At 39.9% G+C, this 27,730-nt stretch overlaps 2 protein-coding genes across 13 annotated transcripts in view; one reads left to right on the top strand and one right to left on the bottom strand.

Annotated features, from left to right (window-relative positions):
• The window catches only part of sonb (SON DNA and RNA binding protein b), a 52,881-nt gene extending 30,802 nt beyond the window's left edge, over positions 1-22,079 (top strand). The window contains exons 6-13 of one of the 12 annotated variants that reach the window (XR_013888650.1): positions 1,669-1,845; positions 2,892-3,002; positions 4,683-4,799; positions 6,202-6,284; positions 8,096-8,214; positions 10,846-10,993; positions 12,024-12,092; positions 19,520-19,540. Coding sequence is in view for 8 of the 12 variants with exons in the window: in XM_080203632.1 (XP_080059758.1) it covers positions 1,669-1,845; positions 2,892-3,002; positions 4,683-4,799; positions 10,846-10,993; positions 12,024-12,092; positions 19,520-19,635; positions 21,526-21,690 (903 nt within the window). In the remaining 4 variants the exon portion in view is untranslated. Of the gene's footprint in view, positions 1-1,668; positions 1,846-2,891; positions 3,003-4,682; positions 4,800-6,201; positions 6,285-6,928; positions 8,215-10,344; positions 10,994-12,023; positions 12,093-19,519; positions 19,636-21,525 lie in introns of those variants that run through there. The other 11 variants (XR_013888649.1, XR_013888652.1, XR_013888651.1 and 8 more) reach the window with 11 other exon arrangements.
• Positions 22,080-24,916: 2,837 nt separating this feature from the next.
• Positions 24,917-27,730, bottom strand: part of donson (DNA replication fork stabilization factor DONSON) — a 29,611-nt gene continuing 26,797 nt past the window's right edge. The window contains exon 11 of the mRNA XM_080203244.1: positions 24,917-25,203. Coding sequence (XP_080059370.1) covers positions 25,066-25,203 — 138 coding nt within the window. The 3' untranslated portion in view covers positions 24,917-25,065. The remainder of the gene's footprint in view (positions 25,204-27,730) is intronic.

Here is a 27,730-nt window from a genome sequence, read left to right on the forward strand (position 1 = left end):
CTTTGAAATTGATATTTTATAACATGTTATCCAGGAGTGGCAGAACTGTAATATTTGCAACAAATCTGCTCATAAAGACCCAACAGTTTAGATTCCTCGTTTATGCATACTGGATGCCAACTAGTATATATGTTAACTGTACATCTCTTCCATAATGTAGAATGTAACTAATATTCTGCACTTCCATTATATTAGGGTGGGATTTTTTTCTAATCCTGTCAAACATGAGACATGCATTCATTCTACATTTGCCATTTTGATACATTGAGAAATATAAATGCAATAAAATGCTGATAGATTTTACTCAAAAAGTACATTCCATCCATGAACACTTCAAAACCAGAGTTTGACAAGTTAGATTATGTAATTTTTGGACATTTGTCATTGTAATAATCATTCTAATACATAAAAATGAGCACTTTTATAGAGTTTATTTATTTATTAGTCACAAGTATGGCTTACATTGACACTACAATAAAGTTACTGTGAAATTCCCCTAGTTGCCACACTCCGGCACCTGTTTGGGTCAATGTACCTAACCAGCAAGTCCTTCAAGACTGTGGGAGGAAACTGGAGCACTCGGAGGAAACCCATGCATATCCATTCAGCTATTTGCGATAAACAGAGTACTGGCCTTACTCAATTAGTCCATGTTTTTAAAACTCAGTGTAATGTTTAACATTGGATGTGATTCTGCGTATTGACAGAGCTCACTTAATAATCCCAAGTGTGCTAAGAATGACATTGTAACACCCAATTTAAAATGAGGCAGATTTGCAATATGGCTCCCATACTTACCCATAGCTACGTATATTCATGTACAGGAACCTGCAGGCAAAGAGAACATGTTGAGGCAATGTGTCTCACTTGATTAAACCAAAACTTTGGGATGATGGTTACCTGATGCATTCACCATGGCAATGCCTTACCAATCAATGTTGACTTGCCAAGAGGGTGACGCATTGGTTAGCACTGCTGACTCACAGCCCCAGGGACCTGGGTTCGATTCCCATCTTGGATCACTGTGTGGAGTCTGCATGTTCTCCCCATGCCTGCGTGGATTTCCTATGGGTGCTATGGTTTCTTCCCACAGTGTGAAAGATGTGCTGGTTAGGTGCATTGGCCATGCTAAATTCTCCCTCAGTGTACCTGAACAGGTGCCAGAGTGTGGCAACTAGGGGATTTTCACGGTAACTTCATAGCAGTGTTAATATAAGCCTACTTGTGACACTAATAAATACACCAATCAGAACTCTTTTCTCATGCAGTATGAATTGTTGCTGCCTTTGAAATTTGGCATTCTTGCATCTCTTCTGATGAGTACAAGATGGAAAGTTTCGACAATATGTCCATCTTTTCAGCAGTACTTTTATAATACTTGCATTGTATTGAACCTGAAGTCTGCTTTAAAAAAATGACTAGATCAATTTTGTCATAAACATCTATCCATTACAGCATTGCTTCCTTCCTGAAGAAAAGCAAAATCCAAATGTTGACACCATGATCATACTCTCTCAGAGATTACTTAATGGAACTTGGGGCTAGTCTTAGCTCTTCAACCTTACTGACGTAGAGCTAATGACATGGTCAACATCAAAGCATCTCTGTTTAGAAGAGGGAGGTTTAGAAGATGTGTTAAATAAATGTTGACTGTTCCTTTATCACCAGAATGCCACAGTGAAACCAGCACCAAAAACCCAGGTGGCCTTGACTAAGGAATTCCCAGTCTCCTCTGGCACACAGCACAGGAAGAAAGAGGTTCTGAATGTTTATGGTGAGTGGGTTCCTGTGGAAAAAGGCAGTGAAGAGACCACTGATGATGTCTTTATCGATATCTGTACTCAGGTGAGAGTTGTGCTATTAACAATTAAACACTGGGTATAACTATTCTGCATGCTGGAGGTGCTTATTTTTTAATGGATCGCAAGAGGGTTTGGGACAATGTGCAACAGATCTTGCATCATTTTTACCTAGAAATCTATATATTTTTTGAAAATGTACATATTTTGAGGGAAATTGACATTTAAAATCTATTACTGCTCTAATCTTTCAGACACACCTTGCAAAAATAAATTCATTCATAGAATTAATTGATATTGCATTTTGCTTTATTAACCACTGTCCAAAAGAAAAACTGAAATGGGAGGAGTGCTTTACATCTTAAACACTAATTCTCCCTCATCTTCATGTGGCCCACCTTGTATATCCAGTATGAAGCAAGGAAGAATTGCAGAATCCATAAAATGCCTACAGTGCAGAAAGAGGCCAATCAGGCCATTAAGCCTGCACCAACAACAATCTCACATAGGCCCTACCCCCATAACCCTACATATTTACCCTGTTAATCCCCCTAACATTGAGAGGCAATTTAGCCTGGCCAAGCAACATAATTTGTACATCTTTGGACTGTGGGAGGAAACTGGAGCATCTGGACGAAACCTATACAGATGTGGGAAGAATGTGAAAACTCCACACAGTCACCTAAGGCCTGAATTGAACCCGAGTCCCTTGCTGCTGTGAGGCAACCATGCTAACCACTGTGCCATCGTGAAGCAGACTTGTGCTGTGTTAGCCAACATCAGCTGGGGTAGTCCAAGAGCTGCTACAATTGGCTTAGATAATCCTTCAAAGATGAGATAGTTTGTCACTCATGTTGCACTACTTTTGGGTATCAGTGCAATGGCATCAGCGGACTGGATTAAACTCTGCACTCAGCATACCGGCACTCATTGTTGAGGCTCATGTACCTATACTGGTCACTTGGATGAAATACCCTAGTGTGAACTGCCTCCAAAGAAAGAGTCGACACGCAAAAAAAATTGTTTGAAGAGAAAAAAAGATCACAGCAATTTAGTCACTCAATGCGGTAATGTTAGTATTTTGTCTTCTAGGCAGTGGATATCTCTGTAACGATGAGCGAGAGAGCAACAGCTCAGAAACGCCTTGTAGAAAATCCCTACGATGTGGAGGCTATGTCGATGATCCTTCGGGCACAGGAACAGGTATGTCCGGGAAATGATCTTTGGTTAGGCCTGAAGTATTGCATGAAGTTGAGAAGGAAAAATAGATTCAGCATTAAGACTGCTTTCAGAAATGGAAACTCAAAAATGCCCAAGAATGTTGGCATGAATAGGAGATTAGCTAACAAGAAACAGAATGTAGGTATAAATGGGAACTTTCTGGTCAGCAAGATGTAACAAGTGGTGTGCTATAGGGATCAGTGCTGGCTTGCAACTTCTTACAATTTACATAAATGATTTGGATGAAGGGACTGAAGATATGGTTGCTAAATTTAACGAGACAAGGAAAAGTCAGAAAGTAATATGTGAAGAAGACTTAAGGAGTTAAAAGGAATACAGATAGGTTAACGGAGGGGCAGAAATCTGGAAAATGCTGTATAAAATGGAAAAATGTGAAATTATCCATTGCGGCAGGAATTTTTGTTTTTACAAAGCATTTTATCTAAATAGTGAGAAATTGTAAATCTCTGAGATGCAGAGGGATTTGTGTGTCTTAGTATATGAAGCATAAAAGGTTAGTATGCAGGTACAGCAAGTAATTTGGAAAGCTAACTGAATGTTATTGTTTATTGCGAGGGGAATTGATTACAAAAACAGGGAGGCTTTGCTACAGTTATACAGCGCATTTGTGAGACCACATCTGGAATGCTGCACACAGTAGTGGTATTCTTATTTCAGGAAAGATGTAAATGCATTGGAAGTCATTCAGAGAAGGTTTACTAGACTAGTACCTTGATTGGCCAGATTGTCTTATGAGAAAAGATTGGACAGGCTAGACTTCCTTCTGCATTCTTTGCACCCTAGCTATGACTGTAACATTACATTCCGCACCCTCTCCTTTCTCTCTCCCCTATGTACTTTATGAACAGTATGTTTATCTGAATAGCGCGCAAGAAATAATACTTTTCACTGTATCCCGGTACATATGACAATGATAAATCAAATCAAGTTCTGCTGGTATTTAGAAGAATGAAAGATGACTTGATTAAAACATGTATGATCCTCAGAGGTCTTGACAAAGTGGATGTGCAAAGGATGTTTTGTCTTGTGGGAAAATCTAGAACTAGGGTTCATTATTTAAAAATAGGGGGTTGCCCATTTAAACTGAGATGAGGAGAGATTTTTCCCCTGAGTCTTTGGAACTCTATTCCTCAAAAGGTGATGGAAGTGAGTCTTTGAATATTGTTAAGGCTGAGCTAGGTCGTTCTTGGTAAGTGGGATGAGGTGGGGGTGGGGGTGAAAGGTTATTGGGGATAGGGGGAATATGGATCTGAGGTTACAATTGTGACAACCATGTTCTTATTAAATGGTGGAGCAGGCTCGAAGGGCTGAATGGCTTAATCATGATACGAGTTTGTATGTTGCAAATTCAAGTATATCTGCAGGGCTTTGATTTATAGGTTGATATCCAAGTGCAGTACTAAGGATGCACTACATTGTCAGGGATGCTGTTCATGGTATTATTCAGGGAAGAGCAGGAATTCTTCTAAGGTTCTGGTCAACATTCCTCCTTGATGCAGCAACAACCAGCAGGAATGCAATTCATCACTGGTTCTACATGTTTACATCTTCAAGTTATCTAGGTTTAATTAAATTTGAAACAAACATTTAATAGATGCTTATTTTCAACATTATTGAAATATTTCTTCTCTTTTTGTCAAGATTGATGTGTGGGCTCAGTCAAACTCTCTGCCTGGGCAGTTTACAGGTAGTACTGGAGCTCAAGTCTTGACCTATGAGGAATTATCAAATAGTGGTCCTCAAGCTTGGATCAGGAAGGTAATGAGTACATTTGTGGACTAAATTATTTTGTCAGCTTTGAAATTAAAATAATAATGTATTTAGAGTCACACCTCAAGTAATTACACAGACACAGTGAATAACAAAGTGTGTTATAGTTTAATGTGTGTCAGGAGTCAGTGAAGATGAGGTCTGGTTCTAAATGGCTGATAGTCAGAAATCATAAACATGTAAAATAATAGACCTACTTACTGATTATATACCAGGTTACGTTCTCCCCATGTCTGTGTGGGTTTCCTTTTGGTGCTCTTGTTTCCTCTCATACTCCAAAGATGTGCAGGTTAGGTGGATTGGCCATGCCAAATTTCCCCTTTGTGTCCAAAGATATGTAGGTTATGGAGATCAGCAGTTTAAATACGACGAGTTATAAGGATAGGGTCCAATAAGATGCTCTGTCGTAAATTTGGTGCAGATTTGATGGGCCAAATGGCATCATTCTGCACTGTAGGGATTCGATGGTCAGCTGGCATACTGCATTAAGAGCTTGCCATCTTTTCTGTGCACTCTACATAGAATAATATGAGCAGGGAGAGCTAAAGAGGTGCTTTTTAAATTTTTATTAAATTCAACTGCTGTTGCTTAAAGTTAACTTGGTAAGAAAAGTTACTTTATTAGAAATTGTAGCTGAGCTATAAGAGAAGGAAACTATTTTCACTTACAGTATTATAATTGGAAAATGACTGTCTTCTCCCCATAATCTTAAACCTGATTGTAACAGGGGTCAGTTAAGACTTAGAAAAAACTCAAAAACCGCAATAAATACTTCTCAGATCCTTTCACTGATATTTGAGGTGGCCGCTTGACTGCATTTGAGGCTTTGCAACAGAGTTTTACAGCCCAAAATGTATTTAAGTTATCTGCTGATTCATGATGGGTTAAATGCAGAAATGGCTGAAACTTTGAGTAGCAACACAGAATAGATGAAAATATGCAATGGCTGAAATGCCACACTTAAAGGCCCCAAAATTTTGGATTAGAAGCTTCAGGGGGGAAAAGTGTGAAACTTCAAAGGATTTTGTGTTGTATACCTTTTAATGCTTAGAAAATGACTCCCATTAATCAGAATCGTATAGGTAAATGCAGTTTTATTATATGTAGCCACGTACTGTTAAATCTGTGTATGTTATCCTCAGCCTTTCAGAGAATTGTAATGATGTTTTAAAATCCTCTTGCCCAACCAAGTGTTCTTGCACAATAAGTAACACTATTATTTTCAATTGGCTTTGCAAGCTGATTTCAGTGTAAACAAGAAGGAAAAAATTAAAAGGAAAAGTAATGCTTCACACTTTTGTATATTTTGACAAAATTCTGTTGACACATGGTTGGTATTTCACCTCGATAATTAATCCACTAGAGAAAAAAAAACTAATGTCTGTTTCAGTTTATGTTCAGTGATGTATCCAGTTCACAAACAAGAGATGCAGTTATACAAAGAGAATCTAACTGGAGTCCGAATCAAAATTGGTATGAAACAGTTGTTTCATGTATCTTTTATTCTATGTATGTGATGAGTGCACAAAACAATTTTTGTCATTCAAACTTATGCTGTTCTACATGGATATTTAACATCAGATTTCCTTCTTTCTTTTTCAAAGTTCTATTCTTCTAATTTTCATGGAATGACTTTTGGAAATCTGTATACCCTAAAAATGACTCTTTGGTTTGTCTGTAACTTTTCTAATCTCTCACATTATTTTCTTCTTTCTTTAAATTTGCATTTTACTTCCTTTAGGTTAGAGTCATAGAGAGTCATAGAGGTTTACAGCATGGAAACAGGCCTTTTGGCTCAACTTGTCCTGGCCGCCCTTTTTTCTAAACCCCTAAACTAGTCCCAATTGCTCGCATTTGGCCCATATCCTTCTATACCCATCTTACCCATGTAACTGTCTAAATGCTTTTTAAAAGACAAAATTTTACTCACCTCTACTACTGCCTCTGGCAGCTTGTTCCAGATACTCACCACTCTCTGTGTGAAAAGATTGCCCCTCTGGACATTTCTGTATCTCTCCCCGCTCACCTTAAACCTATGCCCTCTAGTTTTAGACTCCCCTATCTTTGGGAAAAAATATTGACTTTCTACCTGATCTATGCCCCTCGTTATTTTAAAGACCTCTACAAGATCACCCCTCTACACTTCAGAGAAAAACGTCCCAGTCTATCAAGCTTCTCCTTATAACTCAAGGTTAGTTGCATTGGCTGTGCTAAATTCTCATTCAGTGTACCCAAACAGGTGCTGGAGTGAGGCTGCTGGGGGATTTTCACAGAAACTTCATTGCAGTGTTAATGTAAACCCACTTGTGACACTAATAAATAAACTTTAACTTTCCCCTGTCCTCATTGCTATGCTTCAAGTTTCAGCTGCTGTAGGGTTGGGGATCAATGGCAAGTTTCTTCCCAGATGTTTTCTGTACTGTTTTTGCAGTTAGTAAACATCCAGATAATCTCTGGTAAAGCTAGTATGCTCCTTTGAGTGCAAATTCACCCTATGGCCACAGAATCGGAGCTGCCCTGCTTTTTACCATATTGTGGTTCATCCAGCTGAGTGCTGACAGAACTTGCTTATTGACTACAACTGACCTTTCCTGTTAGTCAGGACTGAGATAGAATCCTGACTTCTGGGTTGAGCATGTCAACACACTAAAACCAAGATATGCTGTTGATTCTGCTGTCCTCACACTAAATTTAGCCCTTTTATATTTTGTTTTCAGTTTCAAAAACCCTTAGAACTATGACATTTTAAGAACAAATGAACTGGCAATTTCTCCTTATCTGTAAAATGCCTTGCCCTTTTTTACTTTAAAATTGCCATTTTATGATAGCGTTAATTAGATAGTGATAAATGAAACTGTGATAATTAAACATGATGGATTTTAATCATAGATTTTGGATATTTAACTGGGCGTTGTATGTTAAGAGGATCTTTCTCAGGGGGTCATAATTTTTTGAAGCATTACTTTTGCCGGGAAAATTCATTTGAATATCTGAGGGATTCTTTATACTATAAACTTTCTTTTTTCAATATATCAGCATGAACTATACTTTTTGTGTTCATAGCGCATTAGTACTTGTGTAACAGATCAAATGTATTCCAGAGCATTGCTGTAAAAAACATGGGAAGAGAATTATTTATAACAAATTATTTGATTAATACTTGTGTCTCTTTTCTGTGTAAATTGTGTACAGCTGGTAAAGTATCTGAATTGGATTTGTGAACTGAATACACATTGGAGATACTGCAACAGATGTTGATGACAAAAAATTCTATCATTACAAAGCAGGTACAAAAGCAGGACGGAACCCTGGGCGACTTTGGCTGGGGTTTGTATCATTCTCTGCCTGGTTGCCTCTTTCTTTTGTGAGGTTCCTGGAAAAACAGGGGAAGAAGGACATGGAAGTAAGTAAAAACCAACCCAGGTTTTTGGGATGAGGCAGCTGGTATTCCAGATCCTTGGTTGATTTGAAGAAATATACTTAGCTGTTTAGACAGTTTTTTTGCATGCGTTTTAATAGTTTGTTAAAGAACCAAATGGTTTAAACTGCAAAGATGTTTCCATTTAGTTGTAATGAAAAATTCTTGCGTGCGTTTTAAAGAATAAAGTCGTAACTGTATCAAAACAGTTAAAATGTGAATTAATTTGATTTTCTAAACTATTTTCAATTACACATTCTAATTATAATTTTCTTCATAAATCTGGCTGTTCAGATTCACCATTTAACAAACACATTTGGAACTGGTGCAGAAGTGCTTTTAGATTTAAAAATAATAGCCTTAATACAATAATGGAATAATTTAAATTAGTACTGGCAAAGTTTAACATTTTAATGAGGTTCTGTTATTTCCTGGGTTGAAAATGTCTCAAAAGCCTCACTGTCAATGCCTTTACCATGGTTTGATCCATTGCTTATATTCCGCTTGTTGTATTTGGTCTGGATAGCTACAAAATTGGGCAGACTGATTATTGTCTAAAACAAGCCTTGATGACCTCTGCATGCACCACTGAAGCCTCTTCACAATGCAATCCACATAATGCATACTACAAATTTCCAAAAGACAGCAAAAGCAGGATTATCAAGGCAGAAAATATTATTATTAGTATTCTGCAACAGAAATCAAATACTGGTAAATCAAAAACAAATACTATTTGCGAATGGATAGAAATCTGATGGTGTCAGGGATTCTCTTAGACACCTTTGTAGATCTGTTGGGAACTCAAGTTTGTAAACCTAAGACTTTTTTGAGCTTTTTAATATAAGCTCACATAGTCTCATTTGTAATTGTGGGCATTAAACCTGAAAACTGTGAGCTCTGTTATTCATTATTATCTTATGCTTATTTGTTGATATGTCACCAGAATAAAACTGTGTCTACTTCTACCTGCATTATGCACCACATTAGGTTATGCTAGCACTCTACCCACCGTTTTTCTAAGCATTGCTTGAGAAGCAACCATGGTATCAGTAGGGAAATTCCAATTTGCTGAGGCCGATTTTTGACTGGCTTCACCTGGCATTAGTGAGTAGTGATAGTCTCAAAGTGGAGTCGGTAACATTAACTTGTTACTTTGAACAATATCATAATATAGTTTAGTTAGGGCATCATGATCGCCATTGGCTTGGAGGGCTGAAGAGCCTGTTCCTGTGCTGTACTTTTCTTTGTTCTTTGCCCTTGTTCTTTGATATGGCAATACTCCCACTTTGTAAGAGGCTTACAGCTGGACATACTGAATGCTTCTCGTTTCAGGCAATGGACCACTTTTGACTGGAAAGTTGAGATCCTATGACATAAACAGATCCCTGATTGCTATCTTAGGCTGGAACTGCTTGGCCCCTGCCCTGGAGTGCTCCTCCAAGGGACGTAAAAATAGACTGGATGCCAATGTCCTGAAAGACCCCCCTGTCCACAATCATGGCTCCCACCCCATCAAATTGCAACTTCCTTTGCCAGTGGCTGCCCTGCCTGATTTTGATGCTTGTTTGAAGCCCACATATGAATGATCGTAATTAAATCGATCTGTGGCCTCGGAATCACAGGGGCCTCATCACTGGTCAGAAAGGTGGTTGACCAAAAATCAAGATAGATCCCACTGTTATTGCTCCGCTGCTGTTATTTGATACATAAACAATTGCAATTCAGCTCAACATTTTATTTATTTAATGCATGTTAGATAAAAATGTTGTAAAACATTAACTGCAGATAACTTTCTTGGTAACCCTGACACATTTTTCTTGAGCACATTGTATTGTGCCTTTTAGTTGTGGTCTCTGAAGAGTAGCTGCCTTGATATTCTAGTGAGTTGTGAGATTCACCACACAGTCACTTTTTAATAACGACTGAATGTGGGAAAGATTACGCTACTAGGTCTGCTGTTTTACTAAATTTTAATGGCTTCAGTTCATGTCAGTATATTGACCATTTACCATCTTAGAAATCATAACAGTTGACTGCAAGATTGTGTTTCCCTTCATTTATTAATTGTTGCTAACTTAAAAATGTCTGAAATTTTGTTGAAATATTGGTATTCAGCAGTGCCTGGTGATCTGTTGAAATGCATGGTTGGGAGATGGAAAGGACAAAGAGAGGTGATAGTTCACAGACTGACCTGTGAACTTTCACTTCTATGTACAGAAACCTGGTGCAGGGTCAAATCCTTGTAGTCGCCTTGTTGCCATGGCCAGTCTCAACCCTACTTTTCACTACACACTGGCAGCAGAGGTCTAGGTACGTAATTCTTTTAAGGAGTTTTCAAATATGTATTGTAACCTGCATTTTAACTGTTTGCAGAACAGACTTTACAAAGAGTTTTTCATGCATGCGTCTTCTCCCCTAGAACTCTTCATGTTTTTGTTAAAAACAATGGCGTAATTACTTTTATTTGTGTTTTGGAATGTTTGATTTATATTTTAAAATGTTCTAAGTACTTATGCATTCCTGAATTCGCAGATTTTGTTAATCAATCTGACTTAAAAAGGCCACTTTGATCTCTTATAAGATTTGCTTTTATTATGCCTGTCTACTTATAAACAGGATCAGTTCCTGAAGGCTGCACCTTTAACTGGAGGAATGGGTGCACATTTGATGCAAAAAATGGGATGGAGGGAAGGAGAAGGGCTGGGAAAAAACAAAAATGGGCCAGTAGAACCTATAGTCGTTGACTTCAAGACAGATCGTAAAGGTAATGATGCTGTTTTGTTTTTATTTTATTAACGTGCCTGACAACAGCAGAAAAAAAATGAAAGTGGTGATCTCACGGAGATTGATAATGTTTTATTGACTGTTTTTGATGCAGATGATTAAGGTTAAAGTCAGAAGCACGATAATTCAAATAGCCCATTTTGGTCAAATTTTGTAAAGTGAGGCAATGATAGTCTCAAAATGGAATCGGTAATTTTAACTCCCTGTTACCATGCACCATGTGTTCAGGACTCCATTTTGAGAGGGGTTCATGTCTGGATATCCTGAATGAAATGACCAAATTGTTCAAAATATTTCTCAAGTTGATTTTAGCAACCGCATGAATTACTCTCACAGATTTTACATATAACAGTAACACTCATTACCCAGAAACACAGGAAGTTCTGAATAGAATACAGTTGTCTCACACATCACATCAGTGACTCAAAACCATTCAATTCACTCCTTGTTCAGGTTCTTGTAGGTTTCAAGTTCCACTAATTACCTGCAACTCCAGTCAGCAATCCAGTTGTGCTTCACTGCCCACTTTTACACACGCACAGCCACTGTCCACTGATTCACTAGCATAATCTTGGCCCTCCTTCACTTTCTACCTATCATTCATTTATTCTCTATGTTTCTGTACTCTGCTTTTCTATGTCACCTCCAAATGCAAGCTCTCAGTGCCACACGCTGTCCCTCTTTATTTCCAGAGAACAAACCAAAAAAAAATGATTCCACTCTCTTTGAGGATATCTCATACAAATCTAGTTCCTAATTCTTTCAGTGCCGTTGCATTGCCTTCTCAACTCCGGCTGATAATAGTGTAACCTCTGTGCAATGCCACATTTATTTTCTGATATTAAAATGTTTTCCATCATTCAATATGTGAAAAATATTTTAAAATTTTCTTAATATTCCAGTATTTAGTTATCTTTTGAACATTAGTTGCATCTTGAAAGCTAGATTTATTTTCAGAGGTGTGGTTCTTTTCTTGCACAAATTAATGACTGACATTTGGGCTATTTTAGGTCTTGTAGCAGAAGGTGAGAAAACGCAGAAGAAATCTGCAAATTTCCCCGTTATGAAGGATCTATCAGGTATAGATTCATATGTGTTGTGTTGTCCATCAAGTATTGATATTTGCTAATTATGTGTTAGTATGGCTAAAAGATTAGTTAATGGCTAGGTAGCAAGAGGTAGGGATAAACAGGGCATTTGCAAGTTGGCAGATTGTGACTAATGGAATGCTGCAAGGATCAGGACTAGAACCTCAGTTATTTACAATCTGTATTAATGACTTTGATGAAGAGGCCGTGAGTATTATACCTAAGTTTGCTGACACAAAGCTAGCAAGCCATGACACAAACAGGCCGCAAGAAGATGGATTAAGTGAATGAGATAACAAGGTGGCACGTGGAGTGTAACGTGGTGCGGTGTGAGATTATTTACTTTAGTTATAAAAATAGGAAAGCAAAATAGACTTTAAAAGGCATGAAACTTGTAAAAGTTGACATTCAGTGGGATTTGGGTGTAAATTTGAATGTACTGGTATAAGGGACACAAAGGTTAGCATGCAGGTACAGCTAGCAATTAGGAGGCAAATGGCACGTTGGCCTTTATTGGAAGGGGATTGGAGTACGGGAATAAAGAAATCTTGCTACAACTGTAGAGGGCTTTGCTGAAACTACATCGGCAATGTGAGTTTTGGTCTTTATATTTAAAAAATGATATACTTTAATTAGCGGCATTACTATAAAGGTTCACTACAACATTTCCTGGAATTAAAGGGTTGTCCTATGACAAGAGGTGAAGTAAATTGGGCCTATACTATTTGGAGTTTAGAAGAATAAAAGGTGATCTCGTTGAAACTTAAGATTATGAAGAGACTTGACATTGTAAACACCAAGAGGTTATTTTCCCTGGCTGGGGAATCTAGAACAAGAGGGCACAGTCTCTGGATATGGGGCCAATCATTTAGGACTGAGATTAGGAGAAATTTCTTCATTCAAAGAGTTGTGAATCTTTTGGATTCACTACCTTAGGAGGTTGTGAATGCTCCATTGTTGTATACGTTTAAGGCTAATGTTTTGTCTCTCAGGGAATCATGGGATTTGGAGAGTGCATGAGCATGTAGGACGGTGGGAGTTGAGTCCACGATTGTACTGAATAGTCGTTTGGTAGTACAGAACTTTAGTATTGCTGAAAATAAGAGACATTTTGTCAGAGCTTTTCATTTTGCACTCAGCAGGACAATTTGCACGAATACCAAATGTAAGGGGAATAATATTCCCTGTATAAGAAGAAAGTGCTGATTGGTTGACAAGTGGACTTTGATTTATAGAGCTGTTGCCTTGGAGAATGCACCAGTTGATGGTGACTGACAGTTAATTGCCAAACATTGCTTGAAATTTAACCAGTGGAGCTTGATTCTGATTCAGACATTGCCCTGAAGAATGAACCAGCAAACAGCTGTTACTTATTTTAGAACATAGAACATAGAACACTACAGCACAAACAGGCCCTTCGGCCCACAAGTTGCGCCGATCACATCATCACCTACCAACCTACAGACCTATCTATAACCCTCAATCTCATTAAACCCCATATACTCATCCAGAAGTCTTTTAAAAGACCCCAGCGAGTTCGCCTCCACCACCACTGACGGCAGCCGATTCCATTCACTCACCACCCTCTGAGTGAAAAACTTACCCCTAACATCACTTCTGAACCTCCCTCCCCGCACCTTAAATCTGTGTCCTCTCGTAGCGACCATTTCAAACCGGGGAAATAGCCTCTGAGAGTCCACCCTATCTATTCCTCTCAACATTTTGTAAACTTCTATCAGGTCGCCTCTCAACCTTCGTCTCTCCAGGGAAAAGAGTCCCAGCTCCCTCAACCTAACTTCATAAGGCATGCCTCCCAGTCCAGGCAACATCCTTGTAAATCTCCTCTGCACCCTTTCAATAGCTTCTACATCTTTCCTATAGTGAGGCGACCAGAACTGCGCACAATACTCCAAATGAGGCCTGACAAGGGTCTTATAAAGTTGCAGCATTACCTCCCGACTCCTAAACTCAATCCCTCGATTAATGAAGGCCAGTACACCATACGCCTTCTTGACCACCTCCTCCACCTGCGAGGCCGATTTAAGAGTCCTGTGGACCCGGACCCCAAGATCCTTCTGCTCCTCAACACGACTCAGACTTCTGCCCTTGATAGTGTACTCGTTCATCCCGTTGGTTCTGCCAAAATGGACGACTACACATTTATCCGCGTTGAAGTCCATCTGCCACTTCTCCGCCCAGTCCTGCATCCTATCTATGTCCTGCTGCAACTTTTGCCATCCTTCCAGATCATCCACAACACCACCGACCTTCGTGTCATCAGCGAACTTACTTACCCATCCCTCCACTTCCTCATCCAGGTCATTTATGAAAATGACAAACAACAAGGGTCCCAGAACAGATCCTTGAGGCACTCCGCTGGTGACTGACCTCCATTCAGAAAAAGCCCCATCCACAACCACTCTCTGCCTTCTGCAGGCAAGCCAGTTCTGGATCCACAAGGCCAAAGGCCCTTGGATCCCATGCCCTCTCACCTTCTCAAGAAGTCTTGCATGGGGGACCTTATCAAACGCCTTGCTGAAGTCCATGTACACTACGTCCACGGCACTTCCTTCGTCAATGTGTTCAGTCACATTATCGAAGAACTCAACTAGGCTTGTAAGGCATGACCTGCCCTTGACAAATCCATGCTGACTATTCCTGATCATGTCAAACCTCTCCAAATGTTCGTAAATCTTGTCCCTCAGAAGCCTCTCCATCAGCTTACCAACCACTGAGGTCAGACTCACCGGTCGGTAATTTCCCGGGCTATCTCTGTTCCCTTTCTTAAAAATAGGAGCTACATCTGCAATCCTCCAATCCTCCGGAACCTCTCCCGTCTCCATTGACGACGCAAAGATCATCGCCAGGGGCTCTGCAATCTCTTCCCTCGCCTCCCACAGTATCCTGGGGTACATCCCATCTGGATGGGATTTTATCATGTTTCTTTCTGCCCTAACTTAACTATGACTGGTTCTGCACAACATGAATTGGCTAAATGGTTGGTGAATTGTTACAACCAGTTTTGAGCAATGTTTCCACATATATATTGAAGGATTCCTTCACATTTGTGAAGACCTACAGGACTTGCACATTGATTGTAATGCTGTGCTATGGCTATTTGCTCATTTGGCCTTGCTAGCTTAGCCACCAATGTTCCACTTAAGGAACATAAGAACATAAGAACATAAGAAATAGGAGCAGGAGTAGGCCATCTGGCCCTTCGAGCCTGCCCCGCCATTCAATAAGATCATGGCTGATCTGTCGTGGCTCAGTTCCACTTTCCCGCCCTCTCCCCATAACCCTTAATCCCCTCTCTTATCAAAAACCCATCAACCCGCTTCTTAAAAATATTTAGCGAGGCAGCCTCCACCACTTCAACGGGCAGAGAATTCCAGAGATTCACCACCCTTTGAGTGAAGAAGTTCCTCCTCAACTCCGTTCTGAACTGCCCCCCCTTTATCTTGAGGCTGTGCCCCCTAGTCCTACTGTCTTTTTTGAGCGGGAAGAGTCTTTCCACCTCTATCCTATCCATCCCATTCATCATCTTATACGTCTCAATGAGATCTCCCCTCATTCTTCTAAACTCCAACGAGTACAAGCCTAGTTTATTCAGCCTCTCCTCATAGCTCAACCCCCTCAACTCCGGTATCAGCCTAGTAAACCTCCTCTGCACTCCCTCCAAGGCCAAAATATCCTTGCGCAGGTGCGGCGCCCAAAACTGCACACAGTACTCCAGCTGCGGCCTCACCAATGCCCTATACAGCTGCAGCAAGACCTCCCTACTTTTATATTCAATCCCCCTCGCTATGAAGGCCAGCATCCCATTCGCCTTCCTGACCACCTGCTGCACCTGCAGGCTGGGTTTTTGCGACTCATGCACAAGGACCCCGAGGTCCCTCTGCACCGTCGCCTGCTGCAGTTTTTCGCCACGTAAGTAATAGTCCTTCCTACCATTCTTCCTACCAAAGTGGACCACCTCACACTTGCCAACATTAAATTCCATTTGCCATTTCCTGGCCCATTCGCCCAGCCTATCTAGATCCTTCTGCAGACTCTCCACACCCTCCGCACAATTTGCCTTTCCCCCAATCTTGGTGTCATCAGCAAATTTCGACACCCTACACTCGGTTCCCTCCTCCAGATCATCTATATAAATGGTAAATAGCTGAGGCCCCAGCACCGACCCCTGGGGCACCCCACTAGTCACCAACCGCCAATCCGAATAGCACCCATTGACCCCCACTCTCTGCCTCCTATTTGACAACCAATCCTCTATCCACGCTAACACCCTACCCCCAACTCCATGTCCTCTGACCTTCTGCAGTAACCTCTTAGTCATAGATATTTGCACTGCAGCACTATATCATGGTGATCTAGACCTGTCACCAGTGCCTGAGTCAGCATTCATTAAACGTATGAACTCGGCAACTCATAGAATCACAGAATCCCTACAGTGCAGAACGAGCCCATTGAGCCTGCACTGACAACAATCCCACCCAGGCTTTATCCCCTAACCCCTATTATTTACCCTAATCGCCCTGACACTAAGAGACAATTCAGCATGGCCAATCCACCTAATCTACACATCTTTGGAGTGCGGGAGGAAACTGGAGCACCCAGCAGAAACCCACACAAACTCCAGACAGTCACCTGAGGCTGGAATTGAACCTGGGTCCCTGGTGCTCTGAGAAAGCAGTGCTAACCACTGTGTTGCCCCAACTCATGCAGTTGGGTCCAGTTTTACTGATATCATGTATGCTAAAATAGGTGGTATTGTCAGAAGGTCCCCTCTGAGTCGAGTTCTTGGAAACATCATTGTTGGGTTCCATAAGAAACGTGTCTTCGATGGAATGATACTGAACCTCCTACCCCTATGTATCTGCAATGTGGTTAATACATTTGCTATATTTAATTTTACAGCTGAATGTAATAATTTCCTTACATGTCTTAATGGACTTCCTCCTGTGCTCAAATTCACCCTTGAAATGAAACAGTCAGATGAACTCCTTTTCCTTGACGTACTCGTTGAGAAATCTGCCAGGGGTTCTCTACCACAAGCCTAACTTCAGTGGTCAACACATGCATTGGGATTCTTACAGTTCAACACAGATATAAGATTGGCCTTATCGATAACCTCTTAAATAGGGCTTGAGGCACTTGTTCATCATGCAAGCTTGATGCTGAAATAGGGCACATCAAAGGCATCCTCTGGGATAATGACTACCCTGGTCAGATAATTTTGTGTTGCATATCACGCAAACACATGAATGGGCTTAAGGCCATCACTCGACCTCAAAATACCTGGAAGGGCAAGGTTTCTCAAAAATTTGAGTAAAGGGTGAAGCTGGCTGTTTCACACTGCTACAATGCAGGGGCAACATGTGTGGAATTTGCCACTACCCAATTGCCATCATCAAGCAAAAAGATGTTCTGCCTAACACACAAATGAGTAATGTGTTAAATGAACTTTGTGCCTGTGTGATGATCTGTATATTCCTAAAACAGCAGATAATATCAAATGGCATGTCCCTTTCAGTCTTCAGAACAGGCAAGGTACAGACTGTACCCATCCAGCCTGTGCTTCAAAACTCAAAGCACAGTGTCCAACATTAAATGTGATTCTGTGGTTGGACACCATTTGTTAAATAATCCTCAAAAAATTACACTGACAACCAATTTAAGATTGATAGCTGGCACGTTTGTATTAATATATAGGGCTGTGTTCTTTGCAGACAGAAAGAACATGTATACATATTGTGCCTGTTTCAGCTAAACAAAATAAGTGTCTGGTTCATTTCTCAGGGCAATTACTTGACCAGAGTCAGGCTGCCTGGTTTGAATTTCAAACAATGCTTGGCAGTTAACTATCAGTTATTGTCAACTGGTGCATTTTCCATGGCAATGTTTCTACCATTTGCCAATAAACATCTCTTCTCATACAATATAAATGTTTGTTTCCCTGTCTTTTTGCTGTTCCCCCATTAAGAGTGCACATCATAGCTAAATGAAAGAAGAAAGACACAAAGAAAAGGATGTGGTGTTGGAGTGGTGGGGGCTGGGGACAGTGATAACAGGTGCATTTTCTGCAGGTCGGAAATCAAAAAATTGGACAATATGGATCACATTTTTAAAAATTAATTTGTGGGATGTGGGCATTGCTAAACCAGCCTTTATTGCCCATCCCTAATTGCCCTTGAAATGAGATGTGAGGAGGATAAGGATGAGAATATCATCATTTTCAATTGTCTCAGCTCTGCTGCTGGCTGTGGGCTCAGCAGGGGCTGTTCCAATAATGTCCAATACTGTTCCCTCCATGAGGAATAAGATATACAGGTGTGATATTACTCGATAGGTCCTGCTGCCTCCATTTGTATGACAGCACACTGGTTAGCACTGTTTCCTCATAGTGCCAGGGACCAGTGTTTGATTCCAGCCTAAGGTGACTATATGGATTTTGCATGTTCTTCCCATGTCTATGTTGGTTTCCTCCCACACTCCAAAAATGTGCAGGTTAGGTGGATTGGCTATGCTAAATGCATGCATGGGGATAGGGCAAAGGGGAGGACCTGTGTGGGATGCCCTTTCAGAGAGTTGATGCAGACTTGATGGACCGGATGGCTTCTTTCTGCACTGTAGAGATTCTATGGTTATCCTGCAGAAGAGGGAAATATGTCAGGCGTATAGAAACTGTGGGATGTGGTTATGAAGTTTCAGCAGTGTAGTGTGTGAGCATGCCATGGGGCATACTAATGCTAGATATGAATTGTGACTGATAGAGACAGTTGGTAGAGTGATGAGGATGTGCAATGAATTGAGGTGAGTGATGCAGTTGGTGGGATATTTAAGACGTATTCCCTGACTCTGAGATAACTGATAATTTTGCAGCACTCTATCCAGGTCCCTGGGCTTACTTCTAGCATTGACTTGCATGGCAGTCTGTGCCCACTGCCTGTTGAGGGCCTCCTGCAGCTACAGGCATCTCTTATTTTCCAACTCCTTCACAAAATATTCAAAAACCTTGCGTCCTGCTGTCTTGTGCCATTTTACAGTTTCCTAAGTCGGATGCATTCCCAGAATGACTGTCAACATCTGATCCAGCTAGAGTTCACCTCCCTTTTAAGGAGCACAGGCTTGCTTTAATAAATATTTGGAGGTTAACAATCTTGGACCCACTGCTGTTGCATGCAGCAAATGAGCAATACATATAGTGCTGCAGACAGCATGCAGTTGGCATGTTACCTGCATTTCAATGAACAGCACAAGTTAATCTCACCTTGTGATTCATGTGCCTGTTTTTGTGCCCTGATTAATTTAGACCCCAGTCTTTTGAGTTGTTGGTTTCATTTGCAATTTTTACATTTTATTGATCCACTTTGGGATGATTAAATGCCATTTTTTCCTGTTTGTACCATCCTTAGGGAAACATCCTGTTTCTGCATTGATGGAAATTTGCAACAAGCGAAAATGGCCACCGCCTGATTTTTTGATGGTTCATGACAGTGGTCCTGACCATCGCAAACATTTTCTGTTTAAGGTGAGCAAGTAGGATGTTAAAATTCTAATTTAAGCTAAAATTCTTAACCAAGCAATAATTTAAGATGTGAATAGATGTTTTACATAAGTTTAAGTATCTTTACACACAATTAGGATCTGATCAGGTTAATAATATGGAAAATCATGGATTTAAGAATAGACCTTAACTCTTGGCTCCCCAGTGTCAGATTTATGGGGTACCCCAAAGATGCGCTGCAGAATTCTTCTTGGAATTAAGGGTTTACCCATCAATTGTCCAGAAGCACCAACTTCCTCTGGACAGTTTTGCTGTGCAGGGAACTATCCGACAAAGTGCTCTGTACTGACTTATCTGCACTTAAAGTGTAAAGTGCCTATCTTGCCTGACCTTCTGAAATTTTGGACAGTTCTGACAGTTTTATACTTATAATTACTCTGAAAAAGTTAGAAGGGAGAAAAGAAATTCTAACATCAGAGTAACTCTTAAAAACTCAGATCGAGTCCCACACACAGGCCATCCCCCACATCCACAATCCCTCACGGGACACCCTGTTACTAAGCACACTGCCTCTGCCCCAGACTTCCCAACCCACACTTCCTGGCCTGACCCACCTGACTGGACCGGGACTAACCATCCCACCCCCGACCTGAACAACTCCATCTTGTCTGACCTGGCTCCACATCCCAGCCTGCACCCTCTGCAATCTCCAACTCCTTCCCTCCCAATGTTTGACATCCTCTCAAAATGTCTAACCTCTCCTCCTCCATCCTGCACCCCCCCCCACCACAGTGTCCAAACCCCTAAATTCCATTCCTTTACCATCTCCCTTCCAATTGGACATTTAAACTCAGCTGCTTTGTGTGTCCTCCTTGGCTGTACTTCTTTTATATTTTGTTGCTGGAGTCATGGAAGCCCCTGGCTGCCTGAGGCTAACCCTGCCTGTGATAGGAAGGTCGGGCAAGACAGGCACTTTACAATTTAAGCTCAGGTATGTCTGTGGTAATCCACTGTTGACTGCCACGCTGAGGATGTTGTTATAAGCCATATGTCTTTAAGCCATTTTGCCATTAAGTTCCAGAACTCTTCCACCTTGTAAGTATGGTATGTGCAGCCATTTGAGAAGTTAAGCTAAAATACAATACTTGATATCTGTTCAGGAAAAGCTGAATAAAACTGAACACAGTTACTTCAATATTAAAGCTGCAATAGTGAAATTCTGTGGTGGTAATGGGAATTGAGTGTGCTGCAACACTCAATCAGTTCTACCATTCTTAGTGATGTTGGCTTGCCCTATGTAGAAGATGCTTAGCTACAAGTCTTGAAAAAAAATTTGAGTTAAAATGTAACTTTGTAAACAGAGATGTTATTAGTTTCCTAAATTTGTGACAGTGTGTGAGAATAGAAATAAGATTCAGATTTTCTTCTGAATAACTTGTGCTTCATAAGAATGAAGCAATGTTAACCAAGGGAGGACTCAACATAGGCAAAGCATTGGCAGGATAGCTGAACTCAATTTATAAAGTATATTTGTATAAGTCAGCAACAGGCGAAATTAGATTCAGAATTATCTTGGAAAATACATGTAGCCATTAAATCATACGACAAAAATTTTGATATTGTCCTGTCACACTCCCATATCTCTCTCTCTCTAAGCTGCGGTATGATGTATTAATGATCTCACACTCAGAAGTGCACACTACAACACAGGAGGGCAACAGTAGACTAGTTTTATTTGACCAAGTTTAGACAATTTTTAAGCATCTTACCAAACTTATATTAGATTGTCAAATATCTGCAACTTAAATTTGAACCAAAATTTATCAAATACAAAATTAACAGATACATTTGCAACAGGTACCTGCAGTGAGAAGACTGCTTGTCACATTTACAGTTTATGCATTTCTGTTATAGGTGATGATCAATGGCACAGAGTACAAACCAAATCTCCCGAGCCCTAACAAGAAGCATGCCAAGGCTTCAGCTGCCACTATTGCTCTGCAGGCCATGGGACTTGTTCCAAAGGATGGTGCTATTTCAGTTGCAAGTTTTAAGAGTGCCCCAGATGATGCTATGTAAATTATTTTCAGTATCTGCCATTACCTTGTTTAGTGATCCTGTAAATAAAGATGTTTTAAAATTGTTGCAAAATTTGATTTTAAGCATGTTCTTTTCATGAATTGTGAAGCAGCTTTGTAAATGATGAGTAGCTTTTGTCCTCAGATATTATGTAGAATTTAGGCAATGACCATGATCATCACAAAGTGATTTGTAAATACAAATCTTTATTAAAACCTATGGTTCTTTCAGTAATAAAACCACTGTGTAATATAAATGGCTGTGTCTGAAATTCACTCTGTTTGCCAAATAGCTGTAGTAGTCAGTGCTGCATTTCTTTAGGCAATGGAGAATTTGCCTTTATAGATGGTGGTCAGGGAAGTCAATTGAGTTGAGGATTTCTAGCCTCAGTTTTTGGTCAATGGTAACCTCTAGAACGTTAATAGTTGGGGATTTAGTAATGGCAATGCCACTGACTGGCAATGGTTAGATTTGCTCTTGGTTAGATGGTTACTGTCAGGCAGTTGTCCAGGGCTTGCTGCATTTGGACAGACTGCTGCAGTAGCTGCAAAATGTGTAATCAACAGCAACCATCCCTACTAACTTTGATGGAAGGAAGGTCATTGATGAAGCAGTTGAAGATGGTTGAGCTGGGGCCAAACTAGGACATGCAAATACCTTAATATCTGAATGTTCAAGATCAACTTTGTTTATCAGAAGTGTTAGGAGATCTTAGGTGGAGTATTGTGCACAGTCCTAGGCACCACACTATAGGATATGACTGCATTGGAGAGTGCAGAATAGCTTTACAAGAATGGTTCCTGGAATAAGAAATTTCCATTATGAAGAAGAATTGGAGAGCTGGCATTCTCAAAGTAGTGTCTATGCTCTCTGCTATATTTCATCTAAGAAAGTGCATGGCAACTAGGTAAATATGCACCACCAAACAAATGACCCACTGAACCAAGATTCATGAAATTATAGCAACGAATGACTTTTATAATTTCATGGGATGTTTTCTGTCACAATCCATAATTGTGACCATTCATAATTCTCCTTCAGTAGTTTGGTCAGCTGTTTCAAAGGACAGCATTCAACCATATTGGCTGTGGGTCTGGTGTCACAGACCAGGTAGGAATGGCATATTTCCTGCCCTGAAGGACATTAATGAACCAGATAGTTTTTGTGACAATTGACGATAATTATTAAACTCCACCTGCTGCTATATTGGATCTAACTTGAACCTTGTATAGCCAGGCCTTCTGGATTACTAGCTCAGGGACAGTATGCTACTGTCTCCTCGACCATAAGACGGGCAGGATCCAAGCTGAAATTTCAAGTAGATTCATCTCCATTCAAAAGATATAACTAGAAAAGCTAACGTATGGACTCAGTACTGCTGTTGACTAACTGCAGCTCTGGGAAAGATTTGAGGGGTAGCAAGCACCTCTCCAGCAATTTGCAACTTTTGGATTAGCGGATTGTACCATTGGCAAGTGACCAAAGTAGCACACTCTTTTGCACAATAGGCAAAAGCAAGTTTGAGAAAACCTGTACAGTTTTAAAAAAAACTAGGACAACATTTCAGAAAATGAATATTTTATAAACAATCAAGTACTTAAACAAATAGAAGGGCAGTGTCACCAAAAAGTGCATTTAACAAAATTTTTAATGGTCAAAACTTGGCTATCAATTAAAACCTAATTGGTTTTTATTGAGTTAATGCCACTTCACAAAACATTTAAGTCTGATTGGCAGTTCAAATAAGTTTAAAACTAAATAGTTACTAATCTTTATCTACATCATATTTGAGATTGGCAATTACCTTCCAGACATTATGTAAATTGCTTGATGATCAACTTCATAAGCAGACTAAAACAAAAGCAAAATACAGAAGATGCTGGAAATCTGAAATAAAAACTGAAAATTCTGGAGAAATGCAAGTCTGGCAGCATCTGTGATGAAAGAAACAAGAGTTAACATTTTGAGTCCTTATGACTTCTTCAGCATTTACTGTTTTTTATTCCATAAGCAAACTGCAGGTTTCCGCAAGCTGAAACATCTATCTTGTGTCATGATTTGATTAACAGGTTAAATCAAATATTTAACCTATATCAGTAAAGTGCTTACTAGAAAGTATGTTGACCACATTCTCCTATCACCTCAGACAGTCGCAAAAAACAAATTTTCTAACGGAGGCTAAAACTACTAATTTATTTACAGATAAAATGTTCTAAGCAAAACATTACAACATTATTGTAATGCTCATCATTACAATAATCAGCTGTAAACAGCTTTTAAAAATTCTTGCAGCTTCTCTTGTATCAGTAAAAGACTGACATGCTTTAATGGTACACCCAAATACTTGTGTGGTTCATTCCGTTCCTGGTCAATGCTTAGTCATTGACTAGAAAACTGAAGAGTGGCTATAGGGCTGGTACACTGGATCCATTGTTATACAAATACTCTCCAAACTGTAAACCCATTGAATCTGAGTAGGGGTGAACATCCAAGAAAGGATTGATCCAGAAATTATGTTTTATGATGGTGTCTACTATTTGACTACACTGGGCTTTTTTGTTTAAAAAAAACACCTAACAGCTGGAACTTATATTTATACCTCACCAAAAAGCTGAATGAAACAGCCTCTGGAAGACCTCATACAAACAGGTAACAGGCTATTATTTTGTGAAGCTAAACATGGGTATGAAACAAAATTATATTACGATCACTTAAGTATAATTGATCAAACTGGGAGATAATTTAATCAACAGCTGAACATTCAATACCAGAGAATTTAAAAGCTACCTGCATTTCTGTTAGTTGCCTATAACAAAGATAAAACAAAGGAAATTGAGATTCTGGACACAAACTTTCAGATAGACAATACAGATTTACTCTATTAAAAACCAAAGACAAATAAAATCCCATTGTTGTCTCTTATAAAGCTAGAGTACATCATCCTACCTATTAATCTCTCTATATTTCCAGAGAAAACACAGCTCTGGCTCTGCTGGAGTAGGATTTGACAGTAGGACCAATCCTGTAAACAGTCAAAAAGAGGACTTTTCAAATAGCAGATGACAGCCCCAGTTTCCAATTTCCACATTAAAAAATTGAAATGCTTTTATCGTATAAATTAAACTTCAATTAATATTGATAATAAAAGTGTATAATATTACATCAATAACATAACATCAATAGTGTAACATGGATGCGGTCACATATATGTTGATCTCTCATTCCTTTAATCAACTTTCACAGATAAAATCCATCTGTAGCTTTTTTCAAGCTTCACATCTGCATGCTGCTCAACACCTAAAATAAAAGCAACTCGTGATAGTGTGATTTTATTTTAAAGGAAATCACAGCTACCAGTAAAACTGCTCGTGGAGTTCATAATTTCCAGCTGTACTTGTAGTCATTCATTTCTAGATGCTTCAACGAGGATTTTCCAAAGATTGGCTGCTGCTTCAGTTGATTCAGAGTTTCAGGGTGTAGGCCACAATTAGACAGCTCGTCTGAAGATAGGTCCTGTTAAAATGGAGAGAGAGATCAGGTCATCTTTAACAGTTCAATTTCATCGTATGAATAGCAAAGAATTGGAAATACAGTCTGGTGTGAGCTCCTGTGTATGAAGCATCATAGTCTTCTGCGCCGTTAGCTGGCGCTGAGGACATGCCACTTGTGAATCAACTGAACATAGGTCCTTTCTCTCAATATTAGTGCATGCCAAATAATGATTTTTAAACACCCCAGTTGAAAACCAGAATTGAATTTTTAAAAACAGAAACTAAAAGGTGACTTGAGCTCATGACCAACGATGGCTACCCAATTTACATCATTGTACTGCAGACAGTATCTCCATCTCAAAGACCCATCAAGAACAACGACCCAGGGAATATGAGGTTCCCATTAGCAACATATGAAAGCAATCACCTGCGATATTCAACTGGTGGAGACAAACAATAAAACTTAACTGCTTGGACAATGGGACCGTAAATGAGGACTGGGGTCCAAGATATGAACTTACCAAGCTACCATGGGGATGCCTTAAGTCCAATCACTTCAACTACAGGGAAGGGATTTCTTGCAAGGAGGAATTTCCAGGCATAAATTAAGTTACAAGGAATACACACACTAATAACCATGGGGCGGCAGTGTTTAGCACTGCTGCCTTATAGCACCAGGGACCTGGGTTCAATTCCTGGCTTGGGTCACCATGTGTAGAGTCTGCGTGGATTTCCTCCCACAGTCCAAGAGTGCTGGTTAGGTGGATTGGCCATGCTAAAATTCTCCTTCAGTCTATCTGAACAGGTGCCAGAGTGTGGCGACTTGGGGATTTTCACAGTAACTTGCAGTGTGAACGTAAGCCTACTTGTGACTAATAAATAAACTTCTTAAACTTTGTTTGAATCAGAGTGATGGTCATGCAACAGGATCACCCTTTGTATGTTTAAGATCCAGTCTTTTCTACTCTAAGAGGACAAACAGCTGAGATGCTGACAAGAAAAAACCCAAGTGAGGTCCCTCCACGGTCCCTCTCCAACATACCGTGCAAACTTTTGAACCCTGTTTGCTGACCATGACCACCCAAGGACAGTCTTGCTGCAGAATGGAATAAAATCAATCCCACATCATCATCGCTGGACAGCCAAATCACCAGGCAACATATTTAGTTTGCATCCACAAGGGCAACAGGAACACCAATACCATCCTGAAGTCAGCCAAGTCTCCAAACTACGGACTATATACCCCTTCTATTTCTCTAAACTCTAATTCAATTAACCTATATTTCCCCTTTCTTTAACCTACTTGTATATATGAACATCAGAGTGCATTTTATTATTTTTGCTTAGACTGGACTAAGTAAAACAAAACTTCCCTCTTTGCTAAAACTCAAGAAAACCTGTCCAATTGATTATTTTATGATCAGATTGCATGAACAGTTAAATACTCAATGAATTGGCAAGTATATCTTTTTCACAAAAGCCCTATTACAGTCAAATGAGTGGGAAAACAGGGGAGCTCTCCTCACCCGATTGTATAGCATACGTTCGTTATACTAAATGCAGGGCTCACTGGAATCATATCTTCATTTCCCCCCACCCTACTTGTTAACCGCAGCACTGTGCCTACTTTACCATAGCATTATTAAATGGCAGCCTCAGACTCTGGGTGTTCAATTTGATGCTGCTGCTTATTTTATGGCTCCCAGGAGTTTCTTAGAGCAGCATGTTCTAAAGCTAACCAGAGATCAGGCTATTCTGCACATTACTAGGTCTAATAGAATCCCTACGGTGCAGGAGGCCGCCATTTGGTCCACTGAGTCTGCAATAACTCTCAAAGAGCATTTTACCCAGACACGCCTACCCCCTCAACCCTACACCTTTATCATGGCTAATCCACTTAATGTGCACATTTTTGGACTTAATTAATGAGACAGGATTAGTAAATGACTTCATATTTAAGCAGCTCTTGGGTAACAGTGATCACAACATGAATGAGTTTCACATTCTGTTTGAGGGAGAGAAGAGTGGATCTGAGATTAGTGCTTTAAACGTAAATAAAGGCAATAAAGATATGAAAGACAGACATAGCTAAAGTGAAATAGGAAATTAGGTTAAGGGATAGGCCAATAGAGATGCAGCGCAAGATATTTAAGAGATATTTCATAACTCAGCATTTTCTGTGAGAAAGAAAAACTCTCGGAAAAGGATGCAGTATTTGTGGCTAACTAAAGAAGCTAAAGATATCAATTTGAAAGAAAAAAATGTACAAACTGCAAAGGTCAAAAAGTTGGACAGAATATAAAAATTAGCAAAAAATAGTTACAAAGATGAGGGCGAAGAGAGAGAAAGCTAGCAAGGGATATAAAAAGTGACAGTAAGAGTTCCACAAGTATTGAAAACTTAACTAAGGTGAGAATTGGTCCTGCAGTGTGTGTCTGGGGAATTAATAATAGGAAATAGCAGATGTATTGAATAGATATTTTGTCTTTGCCTTCACATTAGAAACCACAAATAACACCCGAGGAATAATTATAATGGGATTGTAGAGG

This window comes from Carcharhinus amblyrhynchos, chromosome 15, assembly GCF_965287045.1.
Source record: "Carcharhinus amblyrhynchos chromosome 15, sCarAmb.v2.hapA, whole genome shotgun sequence".
Lineage (NCBI taxonomy): Eukaryota > Metazoa > Chordata > Chondrichthyes > Carcharhiniformes > Carcharhinidae > Carcharhinus > Carcharhinus amblyrhynchos.